Below are 24,724 nucleotides of genomic sequence, written 5' to 3'. Positions count from 1 at the left end.
GATTGTTGCAGCAGCTCAGAGTCTTGTTGTTGTGAGACGAGTGTGAACATGGTGTGTGTGTGTGCTGGTGTTATAACTGTTTATAACTGCGGCTGCCTTGTGATGCGATGTGGTTTCACTGTGTGTCCTCTGATGAATCACATGAACCGGAGAGAAACCAGAGTTATGGAGACATGAAACACAGAACATGGAGCCTCCAGATTCACACTTATTTTAGTCTAAAGCCTCAACCTCAGACTAGCTGCTGGAGGCAGGAACACAATGAGCAGGAAAAGACACAGAATTACTAAAAAAAAGACACAACATCACTAAAACAAAGACACAAATTTATTTAAAGAAGGCACAAAATGACCAAAAAAAGACACAAAATGACCAAAAAAGACACAAAATGACCTAAAAAAGACACAAAATGACAAAAAAAGACACAAAATGACAGAAAAGAATTTAAATGACTTAAAAAAGACACAAAATGACCCAAAAAGACACAAAATGACCAAAAAAAGACACAAAATGACAGAAAAGAAGTTAAATGACTTAAAAAAGACATAAAAATGACCAAAAAAAGAAACAAAATAACACAAAAAAGACATAAAATTATTTTTAAAAAAGACTCAAAATTACCAAAAAAGGAAAAAAATGGCAGAAAAAGGACACAAAATTACTAAAAAAAGACACAAAATTACTAAAAAAAACACAAAATGACCAAAACAGTAATTAAAGGGACCTTCCACACACAACACGGTAAAGTGTCATTCATATAAAACTCACATTAAACTTTCATATCAAGGTGGGGGCCACAAAATATCGTCATGAGGGCCACAATTGGCCCGCGGGCCGCCAGTTTGAGACCCCTGCTTTACACAGTCTTAAAATACCTTCATCTAAATATATAATAACTACGTATATAACTGAAGGTGTGATATATATATATATATAATGTTTTTTAAAGTCACTGGATAAACTTAGTGTCTGTTTCCTGAACCCATTCAGTTATTTTTCTGTCCTCTTTCGTTTCCTGTTTACTGATAATTCTGTTATCTGTGGAGTATTCTGTGAAGAACATGAAGCACAGTCTGATTAATGTGTGAGTCATAAAACACTTTGACAACATCATGTGAAGCCACTGGAGCTTCACTTTGTTCTTTTTGGAGAATATAAAGTCTGTTTTATATCAACTACATTGTTTCATTTATTAGATTTCATGCCATATTTCTATATTTTGGATGACTCTGTACCACACATGTACATGGTCTTTTATCTTCTGTAGTAAATAATAATAATAATAATAATAATAATAATAATAATAATAATAATAGGGCTGCAACTGATTATTTTCATTATGGATTAATCTGTCGATTATTTAAACGATTAATTGATTAGTTGTTTGGTGAATAAAATGTATAAAAATATCAATCAGTGTTTCACGTCCTCAAATCTCTTGTTTTGTCCACAAACCAAAGAGATATTCAGTTTATTGTCATAAAGGAACAAAGAAACCAGAAATATTCACATTGAAGAAGCTGAAATCACAGAATTTGGACTTATTGTCTTTAAAAACCAATTATTGGATTATCAAAATAGTTGACCGATTATTGTTCGAACAATTGTTGCAGCTCTAACACAAACACACAAACAAAATGACCAAAAAAGACACAAAATGACTAAAAAGACACAAAAACACCAAAAAAAGACACAAAATTACTATAAAAAAAGACACAAAACGGCCAAAAAAGACACAAAATGACAAAAAAAGACACAAAATTACCAAATAAGACACAAAATGACTAAAAGACACAAAATGGCCATAAAAAGACACAAAATGACTAAAAAAAGACACAAAATGACCAAAAAAGACACAAAATTATTTTAAAAAGACACAAAATGACAGAAAAAACTAAATTACTTAAAAAAGACACAAATTGACCAAAAAAAGACACAAAATGACTAAAAAAAGACACAAAATGGCCATAAAAAGACACAAAATGACTAAAAAAGACACAAAATGGCCAAAAAAAGACACAAAATGACTAAAAAAAGACACAAACTTATTTTAAAAAGACACAAAATGACAGAAAAAACAAAATTACTTAAAAAAGACAAATTGACCAAAAAAGACACAAAATTACAAAAAAAAAAGACACAAAATTATTTTAAGAAGACACAAAATGACAGAAAAAACTAAATTACTTTAAAAAGACACAAATTGACCAAAAAAGACACAAAATTACTAAAAAAAAGACACAGAATGACAGAAAAAAACCTAAATTACTTTAAAAAAGACACACATTGACCAAAAAAAGACACAAAATTATTTTAAAAAGACACAAAATGACCATAGAAGACACCAAATTACTAAAAAAGACACTAAATTCTCCTTGTCTCCTCATTGAATCCAAAGCCTTGAGTCCTCCTCTGACCCTCTCCTCCTCCTCCTCTCCTCCTCTCCTCCTCCTCCTCCTCTCCTCCTCTCCTCCTCCTCCTCTGCTCCTCCTCCTCCTCCTCCTGATGAAGGAGCCGTCAGAATGACAGCAGGAGGAGGTCCAGCCTCTCTGATCTGATCTCAGATCAGTATCTGGCTGCAGATGGAGCCCAGTGACTCCTCGGGGGGGCGGAGCCTCAGCACAAAAATTCCAAAGCAAGTCCCGCCCCCTTGTGCCTCCTCCCAGCCAATCACAGCCCCTCTCCCCCCTCCAGCCTCGGCCCTGATTGGCCCAGACCCCCCTGGGGCCCGGGCCAATCAGCGCGCTCCCCCGTGCTGACGTCAGAGCAGCCCGTCCCCTCCCGCAGCAGCGGAGCTTCATTTTCTGTGTCTGAGGTAAAATGGAGGCTGGCGGAGCTTCAGCCCAGCGTTAGATGCTCTTAGATGTTGACATGCAATAAGTCTGGAGACAGGATGGTGGTGGACGCTCCCAACTCCAACGGGCCCTTCCAGCCCGTGGCCCTCATGCACTTCAGAGGTACGTTAGTCCTTTATCCTGCTGGAGGAGAGGAGAGCTGGGTTCTCCTCCACTGGTTCCTCTGGTTCCTCTGGAGAACCTCTCTGGGTCTGGTTGGCGGGGTGTGTAGCTGTGTTGTGTGTGTTGTGTGTTTAATGGAGCAGGCAGTGTGTTATGTGGAGGGTTGTGTGTCTGTGAGACGGAGGATCAGGTTAGACTAGCTAGCTCGGTGCCCATCCCCCCGCTAGCCTGCTAGCTAGCAGGCTAGCTAGCTGCTGATGATGTCAGAGGAAGTGAGGTCATAGCCCAGAGAAGGCTCTGCTCCCAGTCTGCTCCCAGTCTGCACTGGGTCCTGGACTGGCCTGTGTTGTTGTTATGCTGCTGGTTCAGAGCAGGAGGACCAGAGACCTGGAGGCTACAGGAGCTACAGGAGAGGCTACAGGACTGGAAAAAGATGCTAAATGACCAAAATAAGACACAAAATGACTAAAAAAGACACTAAATGACCAAAATAAGACACAAAATGACTAAAAAAGACACTAAATGACCAAAATAAGACACAAAATGACTAAAAAAGACACTAAATGACCAAAATAAGACACAAAATGACTAAAAAAGACACTAAATGACCAAAATAAGACACAAAATGACTAAAAAAGACACTAAATGACCAAAATAAGACACAAAATGACTAAAAAAGACACTAAATGACCAAAATAAGACACAAAATGACTAAAAAAGACACTAAATGACCAAAATAAGACACAAAATGACTAAAAAAGACACTAAATGACCAAAATAAGACACAAAATGACTAAAAAAGACACTAAATGACCAAAATAAGACACAAAATGACTAAAAAAGACACTAAATGACCAAAATAAGACACAAAATGACTAAAAAAGACACTAAATGACCAAAATAAGACACAAAATTACTAAAAAAAGACACTAAATGACCAAAATAAGACACAAAATTACTAAAAAAAGACACTAAATGACAGAAATAAGACACAAAATTACTAAAAAAGACACTAAATGACAGAAATAAGACACAAAATTACTAAAAAAAACACTAAATGACCAAAATAAGACACAAAATTACATAAATAGATACAAAATGATTAAAAAAAGACACTAAATGACAGAAAAAAGACAAAAAATGACCAAGAAAAGATATAAAATGACTGAAAAAATGCTAAATTACTTTTAAAAGACACAAAATGACAAGAAAATACAAAAATTGACAAAAAATACACAGAATTGTTTAAAAAAGACACAAAATGACAGAAAAAAACTAAACTACTTAAAAAAAAACCCAAAATGACAGACAAAAGACACCAGAAATACCAGAAAAGACACAAAATGATTGAAATAGACACAAAATTATATTTAAAAAAGACACTAAATTATTTTTAAAAAGACACAAAATGACCAAAACAAAAGAGACAAAATTACTAAAAAAAAAAGACACAGAATTACTAAAAAAATATATTTTTACTTATTTTGGAAAGTCTTGACAAGACAAATATTATTGTTGCATTTGCAGATAATTTTGCTATTTTTAAGCAAAATACAGTTAATTTTTACTTACTTTTACTTTTTTTCCTTGTTTTTAAGAGCTGACTTTTTGCAGTGGACTCACCTTCCCACCTTTTACTAAAACAAGAAATAAATCACTAGAATGAAGCAAATACATGCTGGAAACAAGTCAAAGTATCTGCCAGTGCAGTAAGTTAATGTTTCTTTGTAAGAATTCTTTAAATAAGTAAAAATATCTAGTAACTGGAAAACCAATGATGTCTGGAAATAAATCCAAATATTCTTATTTTGAGCAATTGTGTCTTGAAAAGCCCGACTGTAGTAACATTAAAATGAGCCAGAAATACTTGAAACGAGCACGTTTTGGTGATAGAAAATACTTTTTAAATATCATTTAAACTCCATGCAACTAAAACTCTCAACTGGAGCCAATATTTGAGGTAAAAACTCACCATATTCAACAGTTGAAGAGATTGAAAAGCATGAAAAAGCTCACAATGTCAATCCTAAAAACAAGTCTTTACACAATAAGATCATTAAATAAGCACATAATAATAATAATAATAATAATAATTAAATAGGCACATAAAGCTATGGTCAGTAGGTAAATTATACTCAGAACAAGATAATTAAGATGCTATTGATAGATAGAAGAAGAAAATACTTGGTGAGCTTCATGTTTCTACAGTGAGAATGACCTGATGATTATTTTTTAATCAGTTCTTGTCCCAAACACAGCTGATCTGTGTGAACCAGCAGCTGATTTTCTAACCTGAGATCTTTTAAAAGATCTCTACAAACACTCAGACTGTTTGGTTCAGTAGTAGTTTCACTTCCCCACATATCAAATCTAAGAAAAGGGAAGTCAAACAGGCTGAGAAGTGGAAACTCAAACTAAAAACATTTAGATACCAGCTCGTTAAAGGGAATCTAGATTCATTAGGTATTAATTATTTTCTTCTTCTATCTATCAATAGTATCTTAATTATCTTGTTTTTAGTATAATTTACCGACTGACCATAGCTTCATGTGCTTATTAATTATTAGTATTATTATTATGTGGTTATTTAACAATCTTATTGTGTAAAGACACAAAAAGACAAAAAAGACACAAAAAGACAAAGACAAAATAAGACAGAAAATGACAAAAAAAGACACAAGATGACCAAACAAAAACAAAAATATAATTGTTATGTAACTAAAATGAGTGAATAACTCTTCACAGGGATTTCAGTCACAAGACACAAAATGACAAAAAAAGACACAAAATTACCAAAAAAAAAGACACAAAATTACTAAAAAAAGACACAAAAGTATTTAAAAAATACACAAAATAATTTAAAAAAGACACAAAATGACCAAAAAAGACACAATATTACTTAAAAAAGACACAAAATTACCAAAAAAGACACAAAAGACTAAAAAAAACACACAAAAAGACAGAAAAATTATGAAAAAAGAAACAAAAAGTTGCAAAATGACACATAATGACCAAAAAAGGACACAAGATGATAAAACAAAAACAAAAATATTACGATTATGTAACTAAAATGAGTGAATAACCTCTTCACAGGGATTTCAGTCTTGTGTAAAGACTTGTTTTTAGGATTGACATTGTGAGCTTTTTCATGCTTTTCAATCTCTTCAACTGTTGAATATGGTGAGTTTTTACCTCAAATATTGGCTCCAGTTGAGAGTTTTAGTTGCATGGAGTTTAAATGATATTTCAAAGTATTTTCTATCACCAAAATGTGCTTGTTTCAAGTATTTCTGGTTATTTTAATGTTTCTACAGTCGGGCTTTTCAAGACACAATTACTCAAAATAAGAATATTTGTATTTATTTCCAGACATCATTGTTTTTCCAGTTTCTAGATATTTTTAACTTATTTAAATAATTCCTCCAAAGAAACATTAACTTACTGCACTGGCAGATAGTTTGACTTGTTTCCAGCATGAATTTGCTTCATTCTAGTGATTTATTTCTTATTTTTGTCAGATGTTTTTTGCAGTGTAAAAAGGTGTGTCTAAACAAGATAAATTAAACTTTTTTGTGTTTTTTTTTTCTTTTTATGTCTTCTTTTGGTCACAAAATGACCAAAAAAGACAAAAAATGTGCAAAAGAGATAAAAAATTAAAGCTTCAAGCAGTTTTAGATTTAGAAGTGTTAGATCATTTATCTTGTTTTAAGAGTTAATTTCTTATTTTAAGCGTTCAACATGCTTATTTCTAGATTTAATAATCTTAATTTAATAAATCTTTTTTTAGACTAAACACCTTTTTTGCAGTGCACATACAGTAGTTTCCAGGTGATACATACTGTATGCACGCAGGTATAATTATATTATAATAATATATATATATAATAATAATATATATTATTTGTGTATATCCATCCATCCATTTTCTTCTGCTTATCCGTGGCCGGGTCGTGTATAATTAAACACAAATAAAAAACATACAAAAACACTTTTTTTTAAAAACAATAAACACAAGAAACACAAAAACACACCAAAATTTAAGGAAAAAAACTTAAAAGCACACAGAAAAGATATAAAAACCACAAAAAAACGCACACAAAAAATACAAAAACACAGATGAAAACACAAAAAATGAAAAAAAACCCACAATAAATAGCCCAAAATCACACAAATAAACAGTTACACAAAAGATTGCATTGAAAATGTTTAAACTCGCGCTGCAAAATCTGCAAAAGTCAAACACAAGTTACATTTCTGCACACTGCAAAAAATCTATTTTATATAGATTTAATAATCTTAATGTAATAAATCTTGCCAAGGTAAATAATCTGTCCATGCAGCAGCAGATTTCCTGTTTGATCTGGTTTTAGACACATTTGGTGTCCTTTAAAGCCTCCGAGAGGAAAGAGAGTGATGGTTCCAACATGACTAGTCATCAGGCCTCTATGGATCAATAAGTCTGATCAATAACAGCCCGAGGCTTCATAACGCTGCACAGTCCAGTTATAACAGGCCTCTAACATCACTGACTACATTATAAACATGTTAAACCTGAAACAAGACGCTTTAACACGCTAACGTCTCATTTATTGGAAGAAAAACGTCTCAGAAGGTTCAGAATAAAGAGACGCGCCGGATAAAAGAACCACATGTTCTCTATGGTTTAAATTCTGGTAGGAGCCACTTCATCCAGACTGTGGATCAGAGATAGCACCCATATAAAGTCTATGAGAACCAATATATCTTCACTGCAAAAACCAACTGAGAAAACATGAGTAATAAATCACTAGAATGAAGCAAATACATGCTGGAAACAAGTCAAACTATCTGTCAGTGCAGCAAGTTAATGTTTCTTTGTAAGAATTCTTTAAGTGAGTAAAAATATCTAGAAACTGGAAAAACAATGATGTCTGGAAATAAATACAAATATATTTATTTTGAGCATTTGTGGCTTTAAAAGCCCGACTGTAGATTGAAAAGCATGAAAAAGCTCACAATGTCAATCCTAAAAACAAGAGGTCATTCATTCATTTTAGTTACAAAATGCCTTTTCTTAGGTTTTATCAACTATACAAGACAAGAAAGACACATGTTCTCAAAATAAGCACATAAAGCTATGGTCAGTAGGTAAAATACACTCAAAACAAGATAATTCAGATACTATTGATAGATAGAAGAAGAGAATACTTGGTGAGCTTCATGTTTTTTACTGTGCTGTTCCCCGGACAAAAGCACCACATTTTTTCCACATCATCAGCCACTTCATCAAGATTGTGGATCAGAGATGGCAGCCATATAAAATCTATGAGAACCAATATATCTTCCAAGCCACTCAGAAGGTCAATCTTGGTGTCAAAATCTACATTTTCTGTTGGGAAAAATGTAAATACAAGACATGACATGAGATGAAAGCTTTCCCTTGATTCTGTTTAGCAGTGTACGTGGCAGCTAATCCGCACTACGAACATTTTAAACTCAGGATTCCTGCTGCAGCACTTGAAGACCTACCAGTCTGGGAGAACATGAACATTTCTATTTGATAGAAAAAATAATCATCTAGTGATATTCTCAATAGTTTTAAATGATTCTTTGACCCAGAAAATGTAGATTTTGACACCCAGATTGACCTTCTGAGTGGCTTGGAAGATGTATTGGTTCTCATAGACTTTATATGGCTGCCATTTTGTGTCATTTTGTGTATTTTTTTGAGTCATTTTGGGTCATTTCATGTATTCTGAGCCATTGGTGATATTCTCAACATCTTTAAATGATTCTTTGACCCAGAAAATGTAGATTTTGACACCCAGATTGAGCTTCTGAGTGGTTTGGAAGATTTATTGGTTCTCATAGACTTTATATGGCTGCCATCTCCGATCCACAATCTTGATGAAGTGGCTGATGATGTGGAAAAAATGCGGTGCTTTTGTCTGGGGAACAGCACTGCAAAAAACATGAAGCTCACCAAGTATTCTCTTCTTCTATCTATCAATAATATCTGAATTATCTTGTTTTAGTATAATTGACCTACTGACCATAGCTTTATGTGCTTATTGAGTCAGATTTAGTGTTTTTATCTTGTTTTTAGACACCTTCTTGTGTTTCTGAGCCTCTAGGTGTGTCAGGAATGTGTTTTGGTTCATTCCTGCTCCTGTAATCAGGTATTCTAAGGCAGGTTGTGTCTCCAGAGGAACATTTTTGTGTGAACGAGGTCCTTCAGTCTGTTTCTTTGAGAAGAAAAACTCCATTTTTAATAACGAGCTCTTTCCACCGTTGTGCTAACGCTGATAGCTGCGGTTAGCCGCCACCTCCTTCAGATTACAGTCTGGAAAGATTGGAAGATGTTTCATTTTAACAGTTATGTTTTCAATGACAGGAATGTGCAGGAATTTAAAAATACTGCCAAAATGACAAAATTATGACAAAAAGGACAAATTATGACATAAAAAACGAAATTATGACAAAAACGACAAAAAATATGACAAACAGACGAAATTATGACAAAAAAAGATACAAATTATAACAAAAAAGACAAATTAAGACACAAAAGATGAAATTATGACAAAAAAGACACAAATTATGACAAAAAAGACACAAAAATATGACAAAAGACACAAATTATGACGTAAATGCTTATGCGACATGAGCAAATCTGAGCAGAGTTTTGTGTCTTGGCATTCTTATGTTTTTAAGCCCCAAAAACACTGTCACCGTCTAAATGAAAGACACTTCCCATAAAATATTTAGTCCTTTTTACCCGCAAGCATCCTCGTGTAAACGTAGCATAAGAATGTGCAGGAATTTAAAAATACTGCTTTGAAATGATCAGAATAATCTGATGTTTTGTTCCTGTCTTCTAAACAAGTCTTCAGTTACTCAGCCAGCATTAAATAATCCATCAAAACATAAACTACAGGCCAAAAGTTCTGAAGCAGCTTAAATGTTGTGTTCTCATGTCTTCTTATTAAAACCAGTGTGTATTGTGTGTATTTCTGGATGTGTTTACTACATGATCAGACTTCACCTTTATTGAATTGAACCATTTTCCTCCATTGACCTTTAGGTAAACATTGATGTTATCAGACCATTGGTGAATAAATGTTACCAACAGAAAAGAAGGGCTTAGTTTTAGGGTGGAGGAGACTAGGAAGAGTCACAACTTCAGTTCAAAAGTTAAAAAACAAATCACAGTTAGCATTATTCATTTTAGCTCTTTGTCTTTTGAGAGTTTGGAGACAAAAATAATCCCAATAAATCTCAACTGTGTTCATATCTCTGACAAAAGAAACAAGAGTTCAGATTTATACATGAAGGAAAGAAGGAAACACAAAGTCTAAGCAATAAAAACCCAAAGACCTGATCATTAGAGTCTAATGTGTTCTAATAAGTGACTCTTTATAGAATAATCAGGTTTATTTTGTTGCAAAGTATAACAATGAAACTGATCTTCTTTTTTTGTACAAATTTGATCTTTTTGCTTCCAAACTTTTGGCCTGTAGTGTAGAGTCAAAGTTAACAGAAGCTGGTAACATTTCTTATCTTGACAACCATTTGTATCACTAAATATATAATATATAAATAGTCTATATGGAAATATCTCTTGGTAAATAAAGCCTTTATATGTAGCTATACTCCATGTCAGCAACATGCAAGATCAGAACATAATCAGAACATAAAGCAACGTAGATATTGCCCAAACACAGTTGCATATAAAAAATAGACATTTTCTTCTAGTTTTGATAAAGTATATGATAATAAAGCCCAGCTCTGTTTCCTGCTGTATATAATCCTGATGTGTTCTCAGGTGTTTCTTATAAAACAGCTAAATGACTAAATGAGTGAATGTTGCCGAGCCAGTTGCTGTGAAACAGCAACAGAGCGTCAACACAGACTATAAATAGAAGCAGTCAATGTTTACATTGATCACAACATGATAGAGCACCAACCAACCAGACTACACAACAAGGTTATAACAGGTCTGGATGCTTCATTAGTTTAGTTTTAATGTCGTTGGGATCTTTTGTTTGTAAATCCAGTTAGTTTCAGTTAGTTTTTAGAGAGAGTTTGCTAGTTTTGGTCTAGTTTTTATTAGTTGTTGGGTGCCAGATTCAAAGAAATGTTTCCTTTATCATCTCAGCCCCACTAAGGTTATTAACTCTGACAGGTCTGGTGTTTATAATGTTGGTTGTTGTGTAAACATCCCAGTGTCAGTAAACACATTCACCATGTGTTCCTGTTCACTAACCAGCAGATCATAAATACATTTATTATCAACCAGAAAGGATTATACAGTGTTTCCTCTACAGCAGTGGTCTCAAACTCTAATTACCTGGGGCCGCTGGAGACAGTATCACAATGACCAAAAAAAGACACAACATTACGAAAAGAAAGACACAAAATGACACAAAAAAGACATAAAATCGCCAAAAAAAGACACAAAATGACAAAAAAAAAACTAAATTACTAAAAAAAGACACAAAATGACAAAAAAAAAAAACTAAATTACTTTAAAAAGAAACAAAATGACCAAAAAAAGACATCAAATTGCAAAAAAGGAAAACAATATTTTAAAAGGACACAAAATTTCCAAAAAAGACAAAATTATTTTAAAAAGACGTTTTGCGCGCACAACACTGTTACCATAATAACTAAACGGTTTACACTATCGGGAAAAATCTAATGTTTTCTGAAAGCTGAGAAGTTTCTCTTTACAGCCAACATGGAGTCATTACGCTAGTTTAACCCTCGCTGCTCCTGGAAGCCCACGAAACAGGAATACACACTCAGAAACACTGTATGAAAAAAGTTGACAAAGAGGAAAACGGAGGATATTTTCACTATAATTGTAGTTTGTTTTAATTCGTTTTGTAACCACAAAAAAAATTGTTTTTTCAATTCTACACTGAAAATTTTTTTAGATTTTTTTGGCCCTGTAATTATTATTTCAATCATCTATATAAATTCTGCAAAGAAATACAAATTCAGTGCTTTTACTTTAAAGTTTTTCAGTTTTTCATGTAGTGCATTACTTAGTGATTGTTATTATCTGTCCTCAGTTTTAATGTAATTGAATTAATTGAATCATTCGTTCCAAGTAATATTCACTAAAGCAGTTCATTGGCTTTATTATTTGTTATTTACAAGTCAAATGTAATTGTTCTATTAAATAGATATAACTTAGAAACAGCCTGAGTAAAGATTACACTTTCTGTGTGGAAAAACTTGCCGAGCTCTCTGTTCTACCCCCCAACATTTTAAAAAGGTCTAGAAACATAAATGGCTCCTATGATTGAACTTTCAACTGGATTTCTCAGCTTGTCTGTTATATAAATAACGTTATTACTGTAAATAAAACGTGTGTTTTCAATAAATAGATGGACTCCAGAGGGCTAACTCTTAAAACAGGATAAATGATCTAGTTTTTTCTAGTTTTTGTTAGTTTCCGTTGACTATAATAACTTGTTTCTGACTCCAGACTGGACCAGAATCGGCTCATTTTCAGAGGAGAAAGTGCAGACTGTGATTTCAATGTGACTCCAGTTATTTATGATCTTTGTTGTGAAGGTTTGGGGGGTGAATCCAGATAAATCTCTCTCTGTTCGGCCCCCTCCCCCCTCAGGCTTCTGTTGCTGCATTAATAGACGTCACATTGTGGTTCACATCAATTTTGGGATCCAACACTGGGCCTTTATCTGTTACACAACCAGCCGCTGGATATTTTAGGAGTGGACAGAAACTTTCTGAGAGACGGACTTATGTAAGAGGAGCAGCTCCAGTCAGCTGCAGGCTGCAGGTCCCAGTCAAACCAGTTCACCAACCACTTACACAGACATCAGGGACAAGGTCCAGCTGCAGAGGTTAGGCTCGGAAATGGAAATAAAACTCAAATGAAATCTGTAGGAGGAGTTCGTTAAAGTATGCGACGTGGAAATGGCGAAAATTCCATATTAAATCCAAGATGGCCGACTTCCTGTACATTTTAGGGTATGGCTTCTTGAGACTTTTTGGTGCGTCTTGCCATGATACATGTATGTACCAAATTTCGTGTCTCTACAAAAAACCTGTGTGAGGGGCTGAATTCTAGGGGGCGCTAGTAGGTCATTTTGCCACGCCCATTTCTGAAAGCAATGAAATACCTACATTTTCGACACGATTGAATTTTGTGCCGAGTTTGGGGCGTTTTTGAATATGATAAATCCCCCAAAAAGGCAATTCATTTGTCGAAATAATAATAATAGACAGACCAATTTCAATAGGGTCCTCGCACCGTTAGTGCTCGGTCCCTAATTACTACAGAAAACTAATACTGCATATGACTTAATTGAATCAGTGCAACATTTTTACAATTAGTTGATTTAAAAACTCTCAAATCGGTTCAACAAAACCTGAGTAAAGAGTCAATTAAAGTCATATTTTCAGGTACCTCTGAATGAATTGACTTATTGGCTCAATTTTCCACATAAACTGAGTAAATGTAACTGAAATATTATGTTGATTATATGGAAAACTGAGTAGTAATTACTAAACAAACTGAGTAAATATAATTAAAAACATTTGTAGGATATAACTGCAAATTTGCTTATGATTTACTTAATAAAATGTGTTGTACTGACTGATTTTTCACTTATTATTACAAATATTTAAACCATGTAATCTGTGAGTCAAATATTAATTTATTTTGAAGAAGTAAACTTAATTTATATCTGGATATTTTACACAAAGATTCCTGTTGGAGAGAAGAGGAAAAAAAAAAGATTAAAATAAATGTAAAAAGTAAGAAAGGCTGCAATAAGTGAAAAGGGACCAGAGTAAAAAAATAAAATAAAGAAATAAAATAAAAGAAATAAAAAAAGTAAGAAAGTCGCCAATAACAGAAAAGGAGAAGAGAAATAAATGAATAAATAAATTAAATAAAAATAAATAAATAAATAAAAAGTAAGAAATGCGGCAATAAAAGAAAAGGAAGAAAATAAAAATAAATAAATAAATAAAGTAAGAAAGGCAGCAAGAAAAGGAAGAGGAAAAAATAAATAAATACATTTTTAAAAAAGTAAGAAAGGCAGCAAGAAAAGAAAAGGGAGAAGAGGAAAAAATAAATTAAATAAATAAAGTACGAAAGGCGGCAATAAAAGAAAAGGGAGAAGAGAAAAAATAATTAATTAATGAATTAATTTAATAAAAATAAATTAAAAAAGTAAGAAATGCATCAATAAAAGAAAAGGAGAAGAGAAAAATAAATAAAATGAAATAAAAATAAATAAAGTAAGAAAGGCAGCAATAACAGAAAAGGGAGAAGAGAAAAATTAATAAATAAAAAAAAATGGGGTCTCAGTCTCAATTAGAAGTTATACAAATACACAAGACAATAACAGGCTGGATGACGTTGGTAAGAGTTAATTATGAATTGATTAAATGAAAAAGACAGATAAAGAGTAAAATTAAATTTCATATCTCATATTTTATCCTTTTCTCAATTATAACTTCAATTTGATGCACTAGTGCCAGCTTGTTACAGCCGCTCCATTTTTTCATATTTCTACTTGTTTATATTGTAAATTGTTGATACTTTATTATATTTTTTACCAGTTTAATTGCTAATACCTTTACTATATTTCTAGTTTGGGCCTCGGGGCAATCTCCCCAGCACTGGTCCCATCCAGCAATATCTGTAGGGACCAGAGTTGCAGGACAAATTATATATCAAAACGTGCGGTTTGATCAGGATCGGTGTGCTTTTACTTTTCTCTACAGAATACTAATTTTTCGCGATGAAAAACTGCCCAAAATTTTGCATTAAGTGAATGCAAGAATGGGACAGTCGAAAAAAAATGAGTGAAAAAGAACAATAATTGTAGATTTTTAAACGTCTACTTCTCCGGCATAATTTCACCTAGAGACTCCATTTAAACTTTAAACAGTAGACACAAGTCTTGTGTATCGGTGTATTAATCCACGTTTCGATAGGTCATATAGTTTTTTATCAATCCCTGTTCAATGACCATGATCATTTTTTGAGAAATTCTGAGATTATAATGGGTGTGTATTGCACGGAATGTTCGTGTCAGAGTGTGTGACATCATCACCAGAGTGTAGAGGGAGAGAAAAAACTGTCAAAAAATAAATTTTAAAACTGCGCTCCAGGCCGCAAATTCCACTCTACAGAAATAATTTATACATAGAAACGTAGGAAAATTAGTCTTCTCCCTCACAATCCTCTGGTAAAGCTGTCAGAGTTATAGTTTGGGCGTAGGACGCACAGATGATCCACCAACACCACCAACAGCCTCATTGGCTCCCATATTAAAAACGCAGGAAGATTTCTGAAAAAGGGAGATGTAACAGTTTTTTTAGATCACTCTAACAAAGCTATTTTTTCATTTTTCTTAAAAAACAAACATATGTAGCTGTTCAGGAAGAACTCAGGACGCTCAAAGTGAAGTCGGATCAATGATAGGTATTATGGTTTTGCCAAAAATGCTTTCTGTTCGAGGCCAGAAATTCCAGTCTGTCCTCCTCTGGCTGCTTTCACTGTGCTGGAACATTAACAGTTGGTGGCAGTTAATTCTGTTGATTGCTCTGCTCTGATCTTTGCTCTGATTACAGTTACAGATACACACACACACATTTTGAGGTTAAAGGTCATAGGTTGCTGTATAAATAAATACTTGTAAAGGAATGCTTGTTGTAGGTGTGCTCCTTGTATATTATATAGTATCATAACATTACTAGTATTAATTGTTATAAATCTCTGAAGAATCTCATCATAGTGTACACACACCGGCAGTAGCCCCCGTGGCCCTTTCACTATTTACCCAGAGGACATTTTCTAGTTCTATATTTTTATACTTAATATGTTTGACATTATCTCCGGTTTTACTTGTTATCATCAAACAGAAACTGTCATGTAGTTTAAAGTCAGAACTTTAGAGGGAAGTTAACGGCAGCAGAACACGACACGGTTTTAGTTTTTAAGTTGTGACAACATGAAGAAATGATGCTTCGCTGCTTTCGTGGACTCCAGAGGGTTAATCAGGCTCTGTAGTGCAGCTATTCTCAACCTTGGGGTCGGGATCCCAATTGGGGTCGCGAGATGATTTCTGGGGGTCGCCAAATCATTTTGGAAGTCAGCTCTGTCTCCACTGTGTTAAAGTGTTCATGTGTTCATGTGTTTTAGTCTTTTTGGTCATTTTTTTTTTTTTTTGGTCATTTTGTTTCTTTTTTTTTTCGACCATTTTCTGGTCAATTTGTGTCTTTTTTGGTCATTTTGTTTCCTTTTTAAGGTCATTTTGTGTCTTTTTTTGGTCATTTTGAGTCTTTTTTGGGCATTTAGTGTCTTCTTGGTCATTTAGTGTCTTTTCTGGTCATTTTGTGTCCTTTTTGGTCATTTTGTGGTCATTTTGTGTCTTTTTTGGTCATTTTGTTTCCTTTTTTAGGTCATTTTGTGTCTTTTTTTTGGTCATTTAGTGTCTTCTTGGTCATTTAGTGTCTTTTCTGGTCATTTTGTGTCCTTTTTGGTCATTTTGTGGTCATTTTGAGTCTTTTTTGGTCATTTTGTTTCTTTTTTTGGGTGATCTGAACTGTGCGTGTGAGATTGTGTTCAGTGAGTGGGGGTCGCGGACAAACATGCATGTTAAATTGGGGGTCGCGACTCAAAAAGGTTGAGAACTACTGGTATAGTGTATAATATCTCTCTTCTTACTGTCAATCTGCCTGTTTGCAAGAATGTCCAGTGTGTTTCTGGCCTTTTGTACATTCAGTAAATTGGGCAAAGACAGAATCTGTGTAGCTGCTCTTCTTCTGTTCCCTCCGTCAGGTTTCTCCTGCAGTGTTTTTTCCTTATCAAACACCTGCTGGATGAATCGTCTGAAGGATTTCATGCCAGATTGTTTATTTGCTCGTTACTTTCCTGCTAATTAAAACGAGATGTGTGGCAGCAGCACAACACACGGGCACCAAATTAATTAATTCATCACAGAATAATTTAGTTTTATAATATACATTTCCTCACTAGTGTATCATATTTGCAACGCTCTGTTTACCTTCATCAATTTTATGTTATTATTATTATTATTATTTATCCTTTTTCCTTATTTGAACCCTGTGCCAAATTCATAAATTCTAATTTGCCTCCCAACCTAATTTTCTTATCTGTGTAATTGGACGAGCTCTGCCCACAGGTTTCAGCAGGAAGAGGAGAGGAAAGAGAGCCATTGGCTGTGTTTCTCATTGACGTATATGCCATGTATATACTATCTGATCTCATTCAGTTCAGCCAGCGGCGCCAACATCCTCAGACTCAGCTTCCTCAGCCTATTGTTGGTGCCACACCCTCTGCTGATTAGTAATTACAGCCTTCTGCTGCTCTGCTAGGATTTATTCAGGCTAAAACCACACAGACCCTCTATTATATATTCATATAGAACCATTTACAGCCACTGATAGGCTGGATATGTTCTTTATGTCAGGATTATATCAAACACTGCAGGATCTAACAGCGTTTATTGCATAGAGACTAAAAAGCTCTTTCAGAGAATGTTTCTATCAGAGGCTGTTACTGTTGCAGGTCTCAGCTAAATGTTAGTGAAAGCTGCTAGATGTGATGTAGGTGTTCTCTGTGTGTTGTAGATGTTTTTTGCTTTGTTAAAGATATTTTTTGGCCATTTTCAAGGCTTTATTGACAGTGGAGAGACGGTGTGAAATGGTAAATGTTCCTGCACTTATATATCTCTTTTCTAGTGTCTTTGCGACCACAAGAAGCTCTTTACACTACAGACTGACTCATTCACCCGTTCACCCTCACATTCATCCTGGTGGCAGAGGCTAAACGCTGCCTCCTGCCACCAGCAGGAATTCATTCACACACCGATGAACGCAACATCAGGAGCAGTTTGGGGTTCAGTGTCTTGCTCAAGGATACTTCAACGTGTAGCACAAGGTGTGATGTAGGTGTATGTAGGTGTGATGTAGGTGTATGTAGGTGTGATGTAGGTGTGACGTAGTTGTGATGTAGATGTGACGTAGTTGTGTTGTAGGTGTTCTCTAGGTGTGACGTAGGTGTGATGTAGATGTGACGTAGGTGTGATGTAGATGTGACGTAGTTGTGATGTTGGTGTGATTTAGGTGTGTTGTAGGTGTGACTTAGGTGTGACGTAGATGTGACGTAGTTGTGATGTAGGTGTGACGTAGATGTGACGTAGGTGTGATGTAGATGTGACGTAGATGACGTAGCTGTGACCTAGATGTAGGTGTGACGTAGATGTAGGTGTGACGTAGATGTGACATAGGTGTGACGTAGATGTGCTGTAGATGTAGGTGTGACGTAGATGAGATGTAGGTGTGACGTAGATGTGATGTAGGTGTGACGTAGATGTGACGTAGATGTGATGTAGGTGTGACGTAGGTGTAGGTGTGACGTAGGTGTGACGTAGGTGTGATGTTGATGTGACGTAGATGTGACGTAGATGTGACGTAGGTGTGACGTAGATGTGACGTAGGTGTAGGTGTGACGTAGATGTGGCGTAGGTGTGACGTAGATGTGACGTAGGTGTGATGTTGATGTGACGTAGGTGTGACATAGGTGTAGGTGTGACGTAGGTGTGACGTAGATGTAGGTGATTGACTTTAACTCTCTTTCTGAACATTCAGTAACTCATCAGCATGAAAACATAAATGTGAGTCTAGTGATCGAACCACATTTTAATCCTGTTTGGTGAAACATTATAAATCAACCATCATCCTGATCCTCCAGACTGATGATCAGGTTCCTGCTGCTCCTTCAGATAAATTAACTCCTTCACAGCCGGGTGATGTGTCGTGTCGTTGGTGTTGACATTAGCAATGAACCTGTTTAAATACAGCTGGGACTCGACCTACAGAATCAGAGTTAATGAGTCATTCAGGGAGAAACCTGAGATGAAAAAAGTTCCCGGGTGTTTTATTGAATATATATATATATAAATGAACCTGACTGTCTGCAGAAAGGAGCACTGCTGCTCTTTCGATAAGAAAACATTTGTTAGCTTAGCATAGAGCCTGAAAATGGGAGGAACAGTTAACTGGGCTATGTCCTATGTCGAGTCAAAGAAAAACAATGTATTGTGGTCATTAGTGAGCTTTAGGACACATTTATACCTTTGAACACCATGCTAGCTGTTTCCAGCCATTTACAGACTTTATGCTAAGCTAGCTCTATAAATCAGATTGTATTATTATTCATTCTGCACGTAGAGTTTCCTCCAGTGTCTGTCTCAGATAAAACCAAACATCATGACAGAGAAACAGAAACCAGCTTGGTCAGAGTCTCATAAAGACTTAATGATTATGTCATGTGTTATAACTGCAGCACATGAGCAGCTTTACAGTCTCTGAGAGGACGTTTCCTCTTTCTGTTGTCATGTTCAAGTCTTCCCTCACACATTGTCTGTTTGTTGACGCTGTGTCTGAGGCTGGAAATTCAGTTAAAAAGAGGAAGTCCTCAAACCGCCGTGGACAAATAACAAGACAGACTCAGTATCCAGGCTTTCTTCGTTAATGTGTGTGTGTGTGTGTGTGTGTGTGTGTGTGTGTGTGTGTGTGTGTGTGTGTGTGTGTGTGTGTGTGTGTGTGTGTGTATATATATATATTAGGGTTGTCACGATACTAAAATTTTTTTTTTTTTTTTTTTCGATACCACCAAGATAAAAGCAAAGACCCCAAAATTTAACAGAAATATTTTTATTAACAAGTAAAATGCAACATGTAAATTACAGGTTAAATATTTATAATAAAGAACAGTTGTGCAAAAAGAAACTGCAACTATGATAACAAGCTTCAGGTTCTTGATACTTTTGAAAATGAGTATTGTATGCGGATACGTTTTATTATCGATACTTTTTTGAGACAACCCTAAAATAAATAAATAAATATATATATATATATCGATACTTTTCACAACCCTAAAATATTTATATATATCCTTTATTTAACCAGGTAAAAGTCTCGTTGAGATTTTAAAAAATCTCTTTTCCAAGAGAGACCTGGCCTAGAAAACAGCATAAAAAGAGACAAGTTCCAACATTTAACACAGTTATCATAAACAACAAATACAAATACAGCATGACAACAACAGTGAAGGAGCTTCAGTAGTCCAGCTTCTTCAGGCTCTGAGTTGTTGCATTCATGAAAAGCAGATCTCTGTAGTCCAGTAGAGGCAAAACAAGTTGCAGAAATCAAATATTTCCTTGACCGATAGGAGAAACTTGAAGATTTGTTTCTGAAAAAGAATCCTAATTTTAGTTTGTTTTGTCACAAGGCTTTCAGTGTGGGGTTTGAAATCTCTTTTTTATTCTCTTCTTGTGTGTCAAACAGTTAGACTGACTGTTCACCTCCTTCCTGACTCCTCTCTCTGCTCCTCCTCTCTCTCTCTGCTCCTCCTCCTCCTGCTCCTCCTGACTCCTCCTGGTCTTTCTCTCAGTGCTCTTTAGTCTCATGACTCATTCTCCAGTCTCCATCTCTCTGCTGGATCATGTTTCTCTCTCCTGATATCACTGTTTTACTGTTTTAACTCACATCCTTCACAGTTAAACGCCCCTCCTTCCTCTACTGATTTATACATACATATATATATTTTTTTTTATTTTATTTTTTTTTTGACAAAGGAGGAGAGCTGTTTTTGGGTTCTTCATTGACTCAGCTTTAAGTCAGTACGTTTGTTTGGCTGCACTGGGAAGTTCATGTACAAACTTCTTTTTATTTATGTAAATATCTTTGTTGTTGTTGTTTACACTACAGTTTAGGGTTGTCACCAGGGAAAATATTTGATACTCGATACCACATTTTCGATACCACCAGGATAAAAACAAAGTAAAAATGTAAAATGAACAGTAAAAATGAACAGAGCCACAGGTTAAATATTTATAATAAAAAGAAACTGCAACTATGATAACAAGCTTCAGATATTCGATACTTTTGAAAATGAGTATTGCACCCGGATACGTTTTAGTATCGATACTTTTTGATACTAAATCTATTTGAGCTTGTCTCCAGTTTTACTTGGTATATCATCATCAAACTGAAACTGGCCTCATGGAGTTTACAGCCAGAACTTTAGAGGTAAATGTACAGTAGGGCTCCACGCTGCTTTGTTTTCTAGTCTAGTCTTTTTATTACTATTTTATTCTATTTTATTTTATTGTTTTTAGTATTTTATTCTTTTTATTGTTTTTATGATTTATTCTTTTTTAATAACTGTACAGCACTTTGGTCAACTGAGGTTGTTTTTAAATGTGCTCTATAAATAAACTTTGACTTGACTTGGATGGCGTCAACAAGTCTCTCCTCCAGTCGTCTGGACTCTCCTCCTTGTCTTTCCTCACCTCCTCTGCTCCTCTTTGTTTCTCCTCTTTAGACGTGGCCCCGGCGGAGCAGGAGAAGCTCTTCATCCAGAAGCTCCGGCAGTGCTGCGTCCTCTTTGACTTCCTGTCCGACCCGCTCAGCGACCTGAAATGGAAGGAGGTGAAGCGGGCGGCGCTGAGCGAGATGGTGGAGTACATCACCCACAACAGGAACGTCATCACAGAGCCCATCTACCCCGAGGTGGTGCACATGGTCAGTACCAGGAGGAGGAGACGGGTCGGGGGTCAGGGGTCGGGGGTAGAGCTGGAGACCAGGGTGGATAAAAAAAAAGGGGTTTTATTCAAAAAGTAAGAAATTAAAACAAAAAAATTGGGATGTATGATGATCAAAAACAAGTTATTTGAGGAAAACCTGCAATACTGAATGATGAAATTAATTTATTGCAACAATATAGAATATAAAAACTAAGTCGGGTCACTTTACAGCAGGGGTCTCAAACTCAAGTTACCTGGAGGCCGCTGGAGGCAGCATCAACATGACCACAAAAAGACAAAATGACTGAAAAAAAGACACAATATTACTAAAAAAGACACAATATTACTAAAAAAGACACAAAATGACAGAAAAAAATAAATTACTAAAAAAAGACACAAAATGACCAAAAAAAGACGCAAAATGACCAAAAAAAGACACAAAATGACTAAAAAAAAGACACAAAATTACAAAAAAAAGACACAAAATGACCAAAAAAAGACACAAAATGACTGAAAAAAAGACACAAAATGACAGAAAAAAGACACAAAATGACTGAAAAAAAGACACAAAAAAAAGACACAATATTACTAAAAAAGACACAAAATGACTGAAAAAAAGACACAAAATGACAGAAAAAAGACACAAAATGACTGAAAAAAAGACACAAAAAAAAGACACAATATTACTAAAAAAGACACAAAATGACTGAAAAAAAGACACAAAATGACAAAAAAATAGACACAAAATTACCAAAAAAAAAGACACAAAATGACCAAAAAAAGACAAAATTATTAAAAAAGACACATTTATAAAAAGAAAGACACAAAATTACTAATAAGAACACAAAATGACAAAAAAAAGACACATAATGACAAAAAAAGACACAAAATGACCAAAAAAAGATACAAATTGACCAAAAAAAGACACAATTACTAAAAAAAGACACAATTTTAAAAAAAGACACAAAATTACCAAAAACAGTAATTAAAGGGACCTTCCACACACAACACGGTAAAGTGCCATTCATATAAAACTCACATTAAACTTTCATATCAAGGTGGGGGCCACAAAATATCGTCATGAGGGCCACAACTGGCCCGCGGGCCGGCAGTTTGAGACCCATGTTGTGCATCAAAGGGTTAAAGTTTCTCCTGAATCACTTCTCTGGTGTCTCCTAGAATAAACTCTCTGCTCTAACAGACTATAATCGTCTGTTAGAGAGACTTCCTTTGTTAAAATGACCCAGATCTGGTCATGAGTTCAAAATGTGACAAGATTATTTAAAAATATCCAACTTTTCTTTAACATTACATAATTGATCACTTTTGTGGTGCAACATGGTTCAAAAACAAAAAAAACTAAGTACTGAATATTGATTTCTGTTCCCCAGCTTTGTTTTCATTGTTTATAATTAATGTGAGAAATCACGTGATCAACTTTACAGTTTTTACTTTTTCAAATATTACAGTAAAATGATATTAACACTGTTGATTTCATGTTTAAGATTGACATTTTATTCCATATTTTACCGTATTAATAAAAACGCTGTTCTGCCATATAATTTAGAAGAAAATACTTTATAAATGCTGCATAAATTAAAGATTTCACCATTAAATATTACAGTATATTTCTGTTGGTGTTTAGTACATTCAACAGTGAGAAAAAGGATTTTTGCAAAAAAATGAATGCAAAAATTACAGTGATGTTTGTATATGTATTACAGTATATTTTTGTTTACAAACATGGTGCCAGAATATTTTTTTAATTCATTTTACATCCTTTTTTTAAGTAATTTTTTTAGTAAAAAAGACACAAAATTTTAAAAAACCCACAAAATGACCACAAAACTAAATTACTTAAAAAAAAGACACAAAATTACAAAATAAAGACACAAAATGACCAAAGACGCAACTGACCAAAAAATAGACGCAAAATGACAGAAAAAAAACTAAATTACTTAAAAAAAGAAACAAAATGACCAAAAAAGACAAATTATTAAAAAATACACAATAACCAAAAAAGACACAAAATAAACCAGAAACTATTAACAAAAAATACTTTATAAATGCTGCATAAATTAAAGATTTCACCATTAAACATTCCAGTATATTTCTGTTAGAGATATGGTGTTTAGTACATTTAACAGGGAGAAAAAAAGGATTTAGTTGGGTTTTTTTGGGGGTTTTTTCTCAAAAAGGTTGGTTGCTGCTATAAACGATTATCTCTTCATCATTGAAGCCGGCAGCAGAATGGATATAATAATAATAATCACGGTTCTGACTGTGAGGTCCTCCCAGCGTGTCTCTCTACCTTAGTGTCCCTGTAAAACAAGGCTCCAGTGTTAGTGGGCCACCTGCACCGTCCCATGACCGGCCTGCAGCCGCCGGCCTCCAGAGAGTCAGTTGATCTGAGACACAAACTAAACACTCTGATTATTGTGGGCCGAAGCCTCCAGGCCTGATGCTAGGACGAGTCTAACATTAACCTACCAGAGAAATAAAGTTAGAGAGAGCTTCATAGACGTTTACAGCTGAAATACAGTTAGAGAGAGCACTTCATAGACGTTTACAGCTGAAATAAAGTTAGAGAGAGCGCTTCATAGACGTTTACAGCTGAAATAAAGTTAGAGAGGGCGCTTCATAGACGTTTACAGCTGAAATAAAGTTAGAGAGAGCGCTTCATAGACGTTTACAGCTGAAATACAGTTAGAGAGAGCGCTTCATAGACGTTTACAGCTGAAATACAGTTAGATAGAGCGCTTCATAGACGTTTACAGCTGAAATACAGTTAGATAGAGTACTTCATAGACGTTTACAGCTGAAATACAGTTAGAGAGAGCGCTTCATAGACGTTTACAGCTGAAATACAGTTAGAGAGAGCGCTTCATAGACGTTTACAGCTGAAATACAGTTAGAGAGAGCGCTTCATAGACGTTTACAGCTGAAATACAGTTAGATAGAGCGCTTCATAGACGTTTACAGCTGAAATAAAGTTAGAGAGAGCACTTCATAGACGTTTACAGCTGAAATAAAGTTAGAGAGAGCGCTTCATAGACGTTTACAGCTGAAATAAAGTTAGATAGAGCGCTTCATAGACGTTTACAGCTGGAATAAAGTTAGATAGAGCGCTTCATAGACGTTTACAGCTGAAATACAGTTAGAGAGAGCGCTTCATAGACGTTT

The 24,724-nt window shown here is 34.8% G+C and overlaps 1 protein-coding gene across 5 annotated transcripts in view; it reads left to right on the top strand.

The window, feature by feature from the left end:
* Window positions 1-2,780: 2,780 nt before the first annotated feature.
* ppp2r5ca (protein phosphatase 2, regulatory subunit B', gamma a) overlaps window positions 2,781-24,724 on the top strand; it is a 39,128-nt gene continuing 17,184 nt past the window's right edge. For 3 of the 5 annotated variants that reach the window (XM_059352589.1, XM_059352590.1, XM_059352591.1), the window contains exons 1-2: window positions 2,784-2,957; window positions 21,340-21,539. In XM_059352589.1, the coding sequence (XP_059208572.1) occupies window positions 2,864-2,957; window positions 21,340-21,539 (294 nt within the window). In that variant the 5' untranslated portion in view covers window positions 2,784-2,863. Of the gene's footprint in view, window positions 2,958-21,339; window positions 21,540-24,724 lie in introns of all 5 variants that reach the window. The other 2 variants (XM_059352587.1, XM_059352588.1) reach the window with 2 other exon arrangements.

The sequence above is a fragment of the Centropristis striata genome, chromosome 16 (genome assembly GCF_030273125.1).
Source record: "Centropristis striata isolate RG_2023a ecotype Rhode Island chromosome 16, C.striata_1.0, whole genome shotgun sequence".
Lineage (NCBI taxonomy): Eukaryota > Metazoa > Chordata > Actinopteri > Perciformes > Serranidae > Centropristis > Centropristis striata.
Note: the sequence above shows the minus strand (reverse complement) of the source record. Positions and strands in the feature narration are given on the sequence as shown.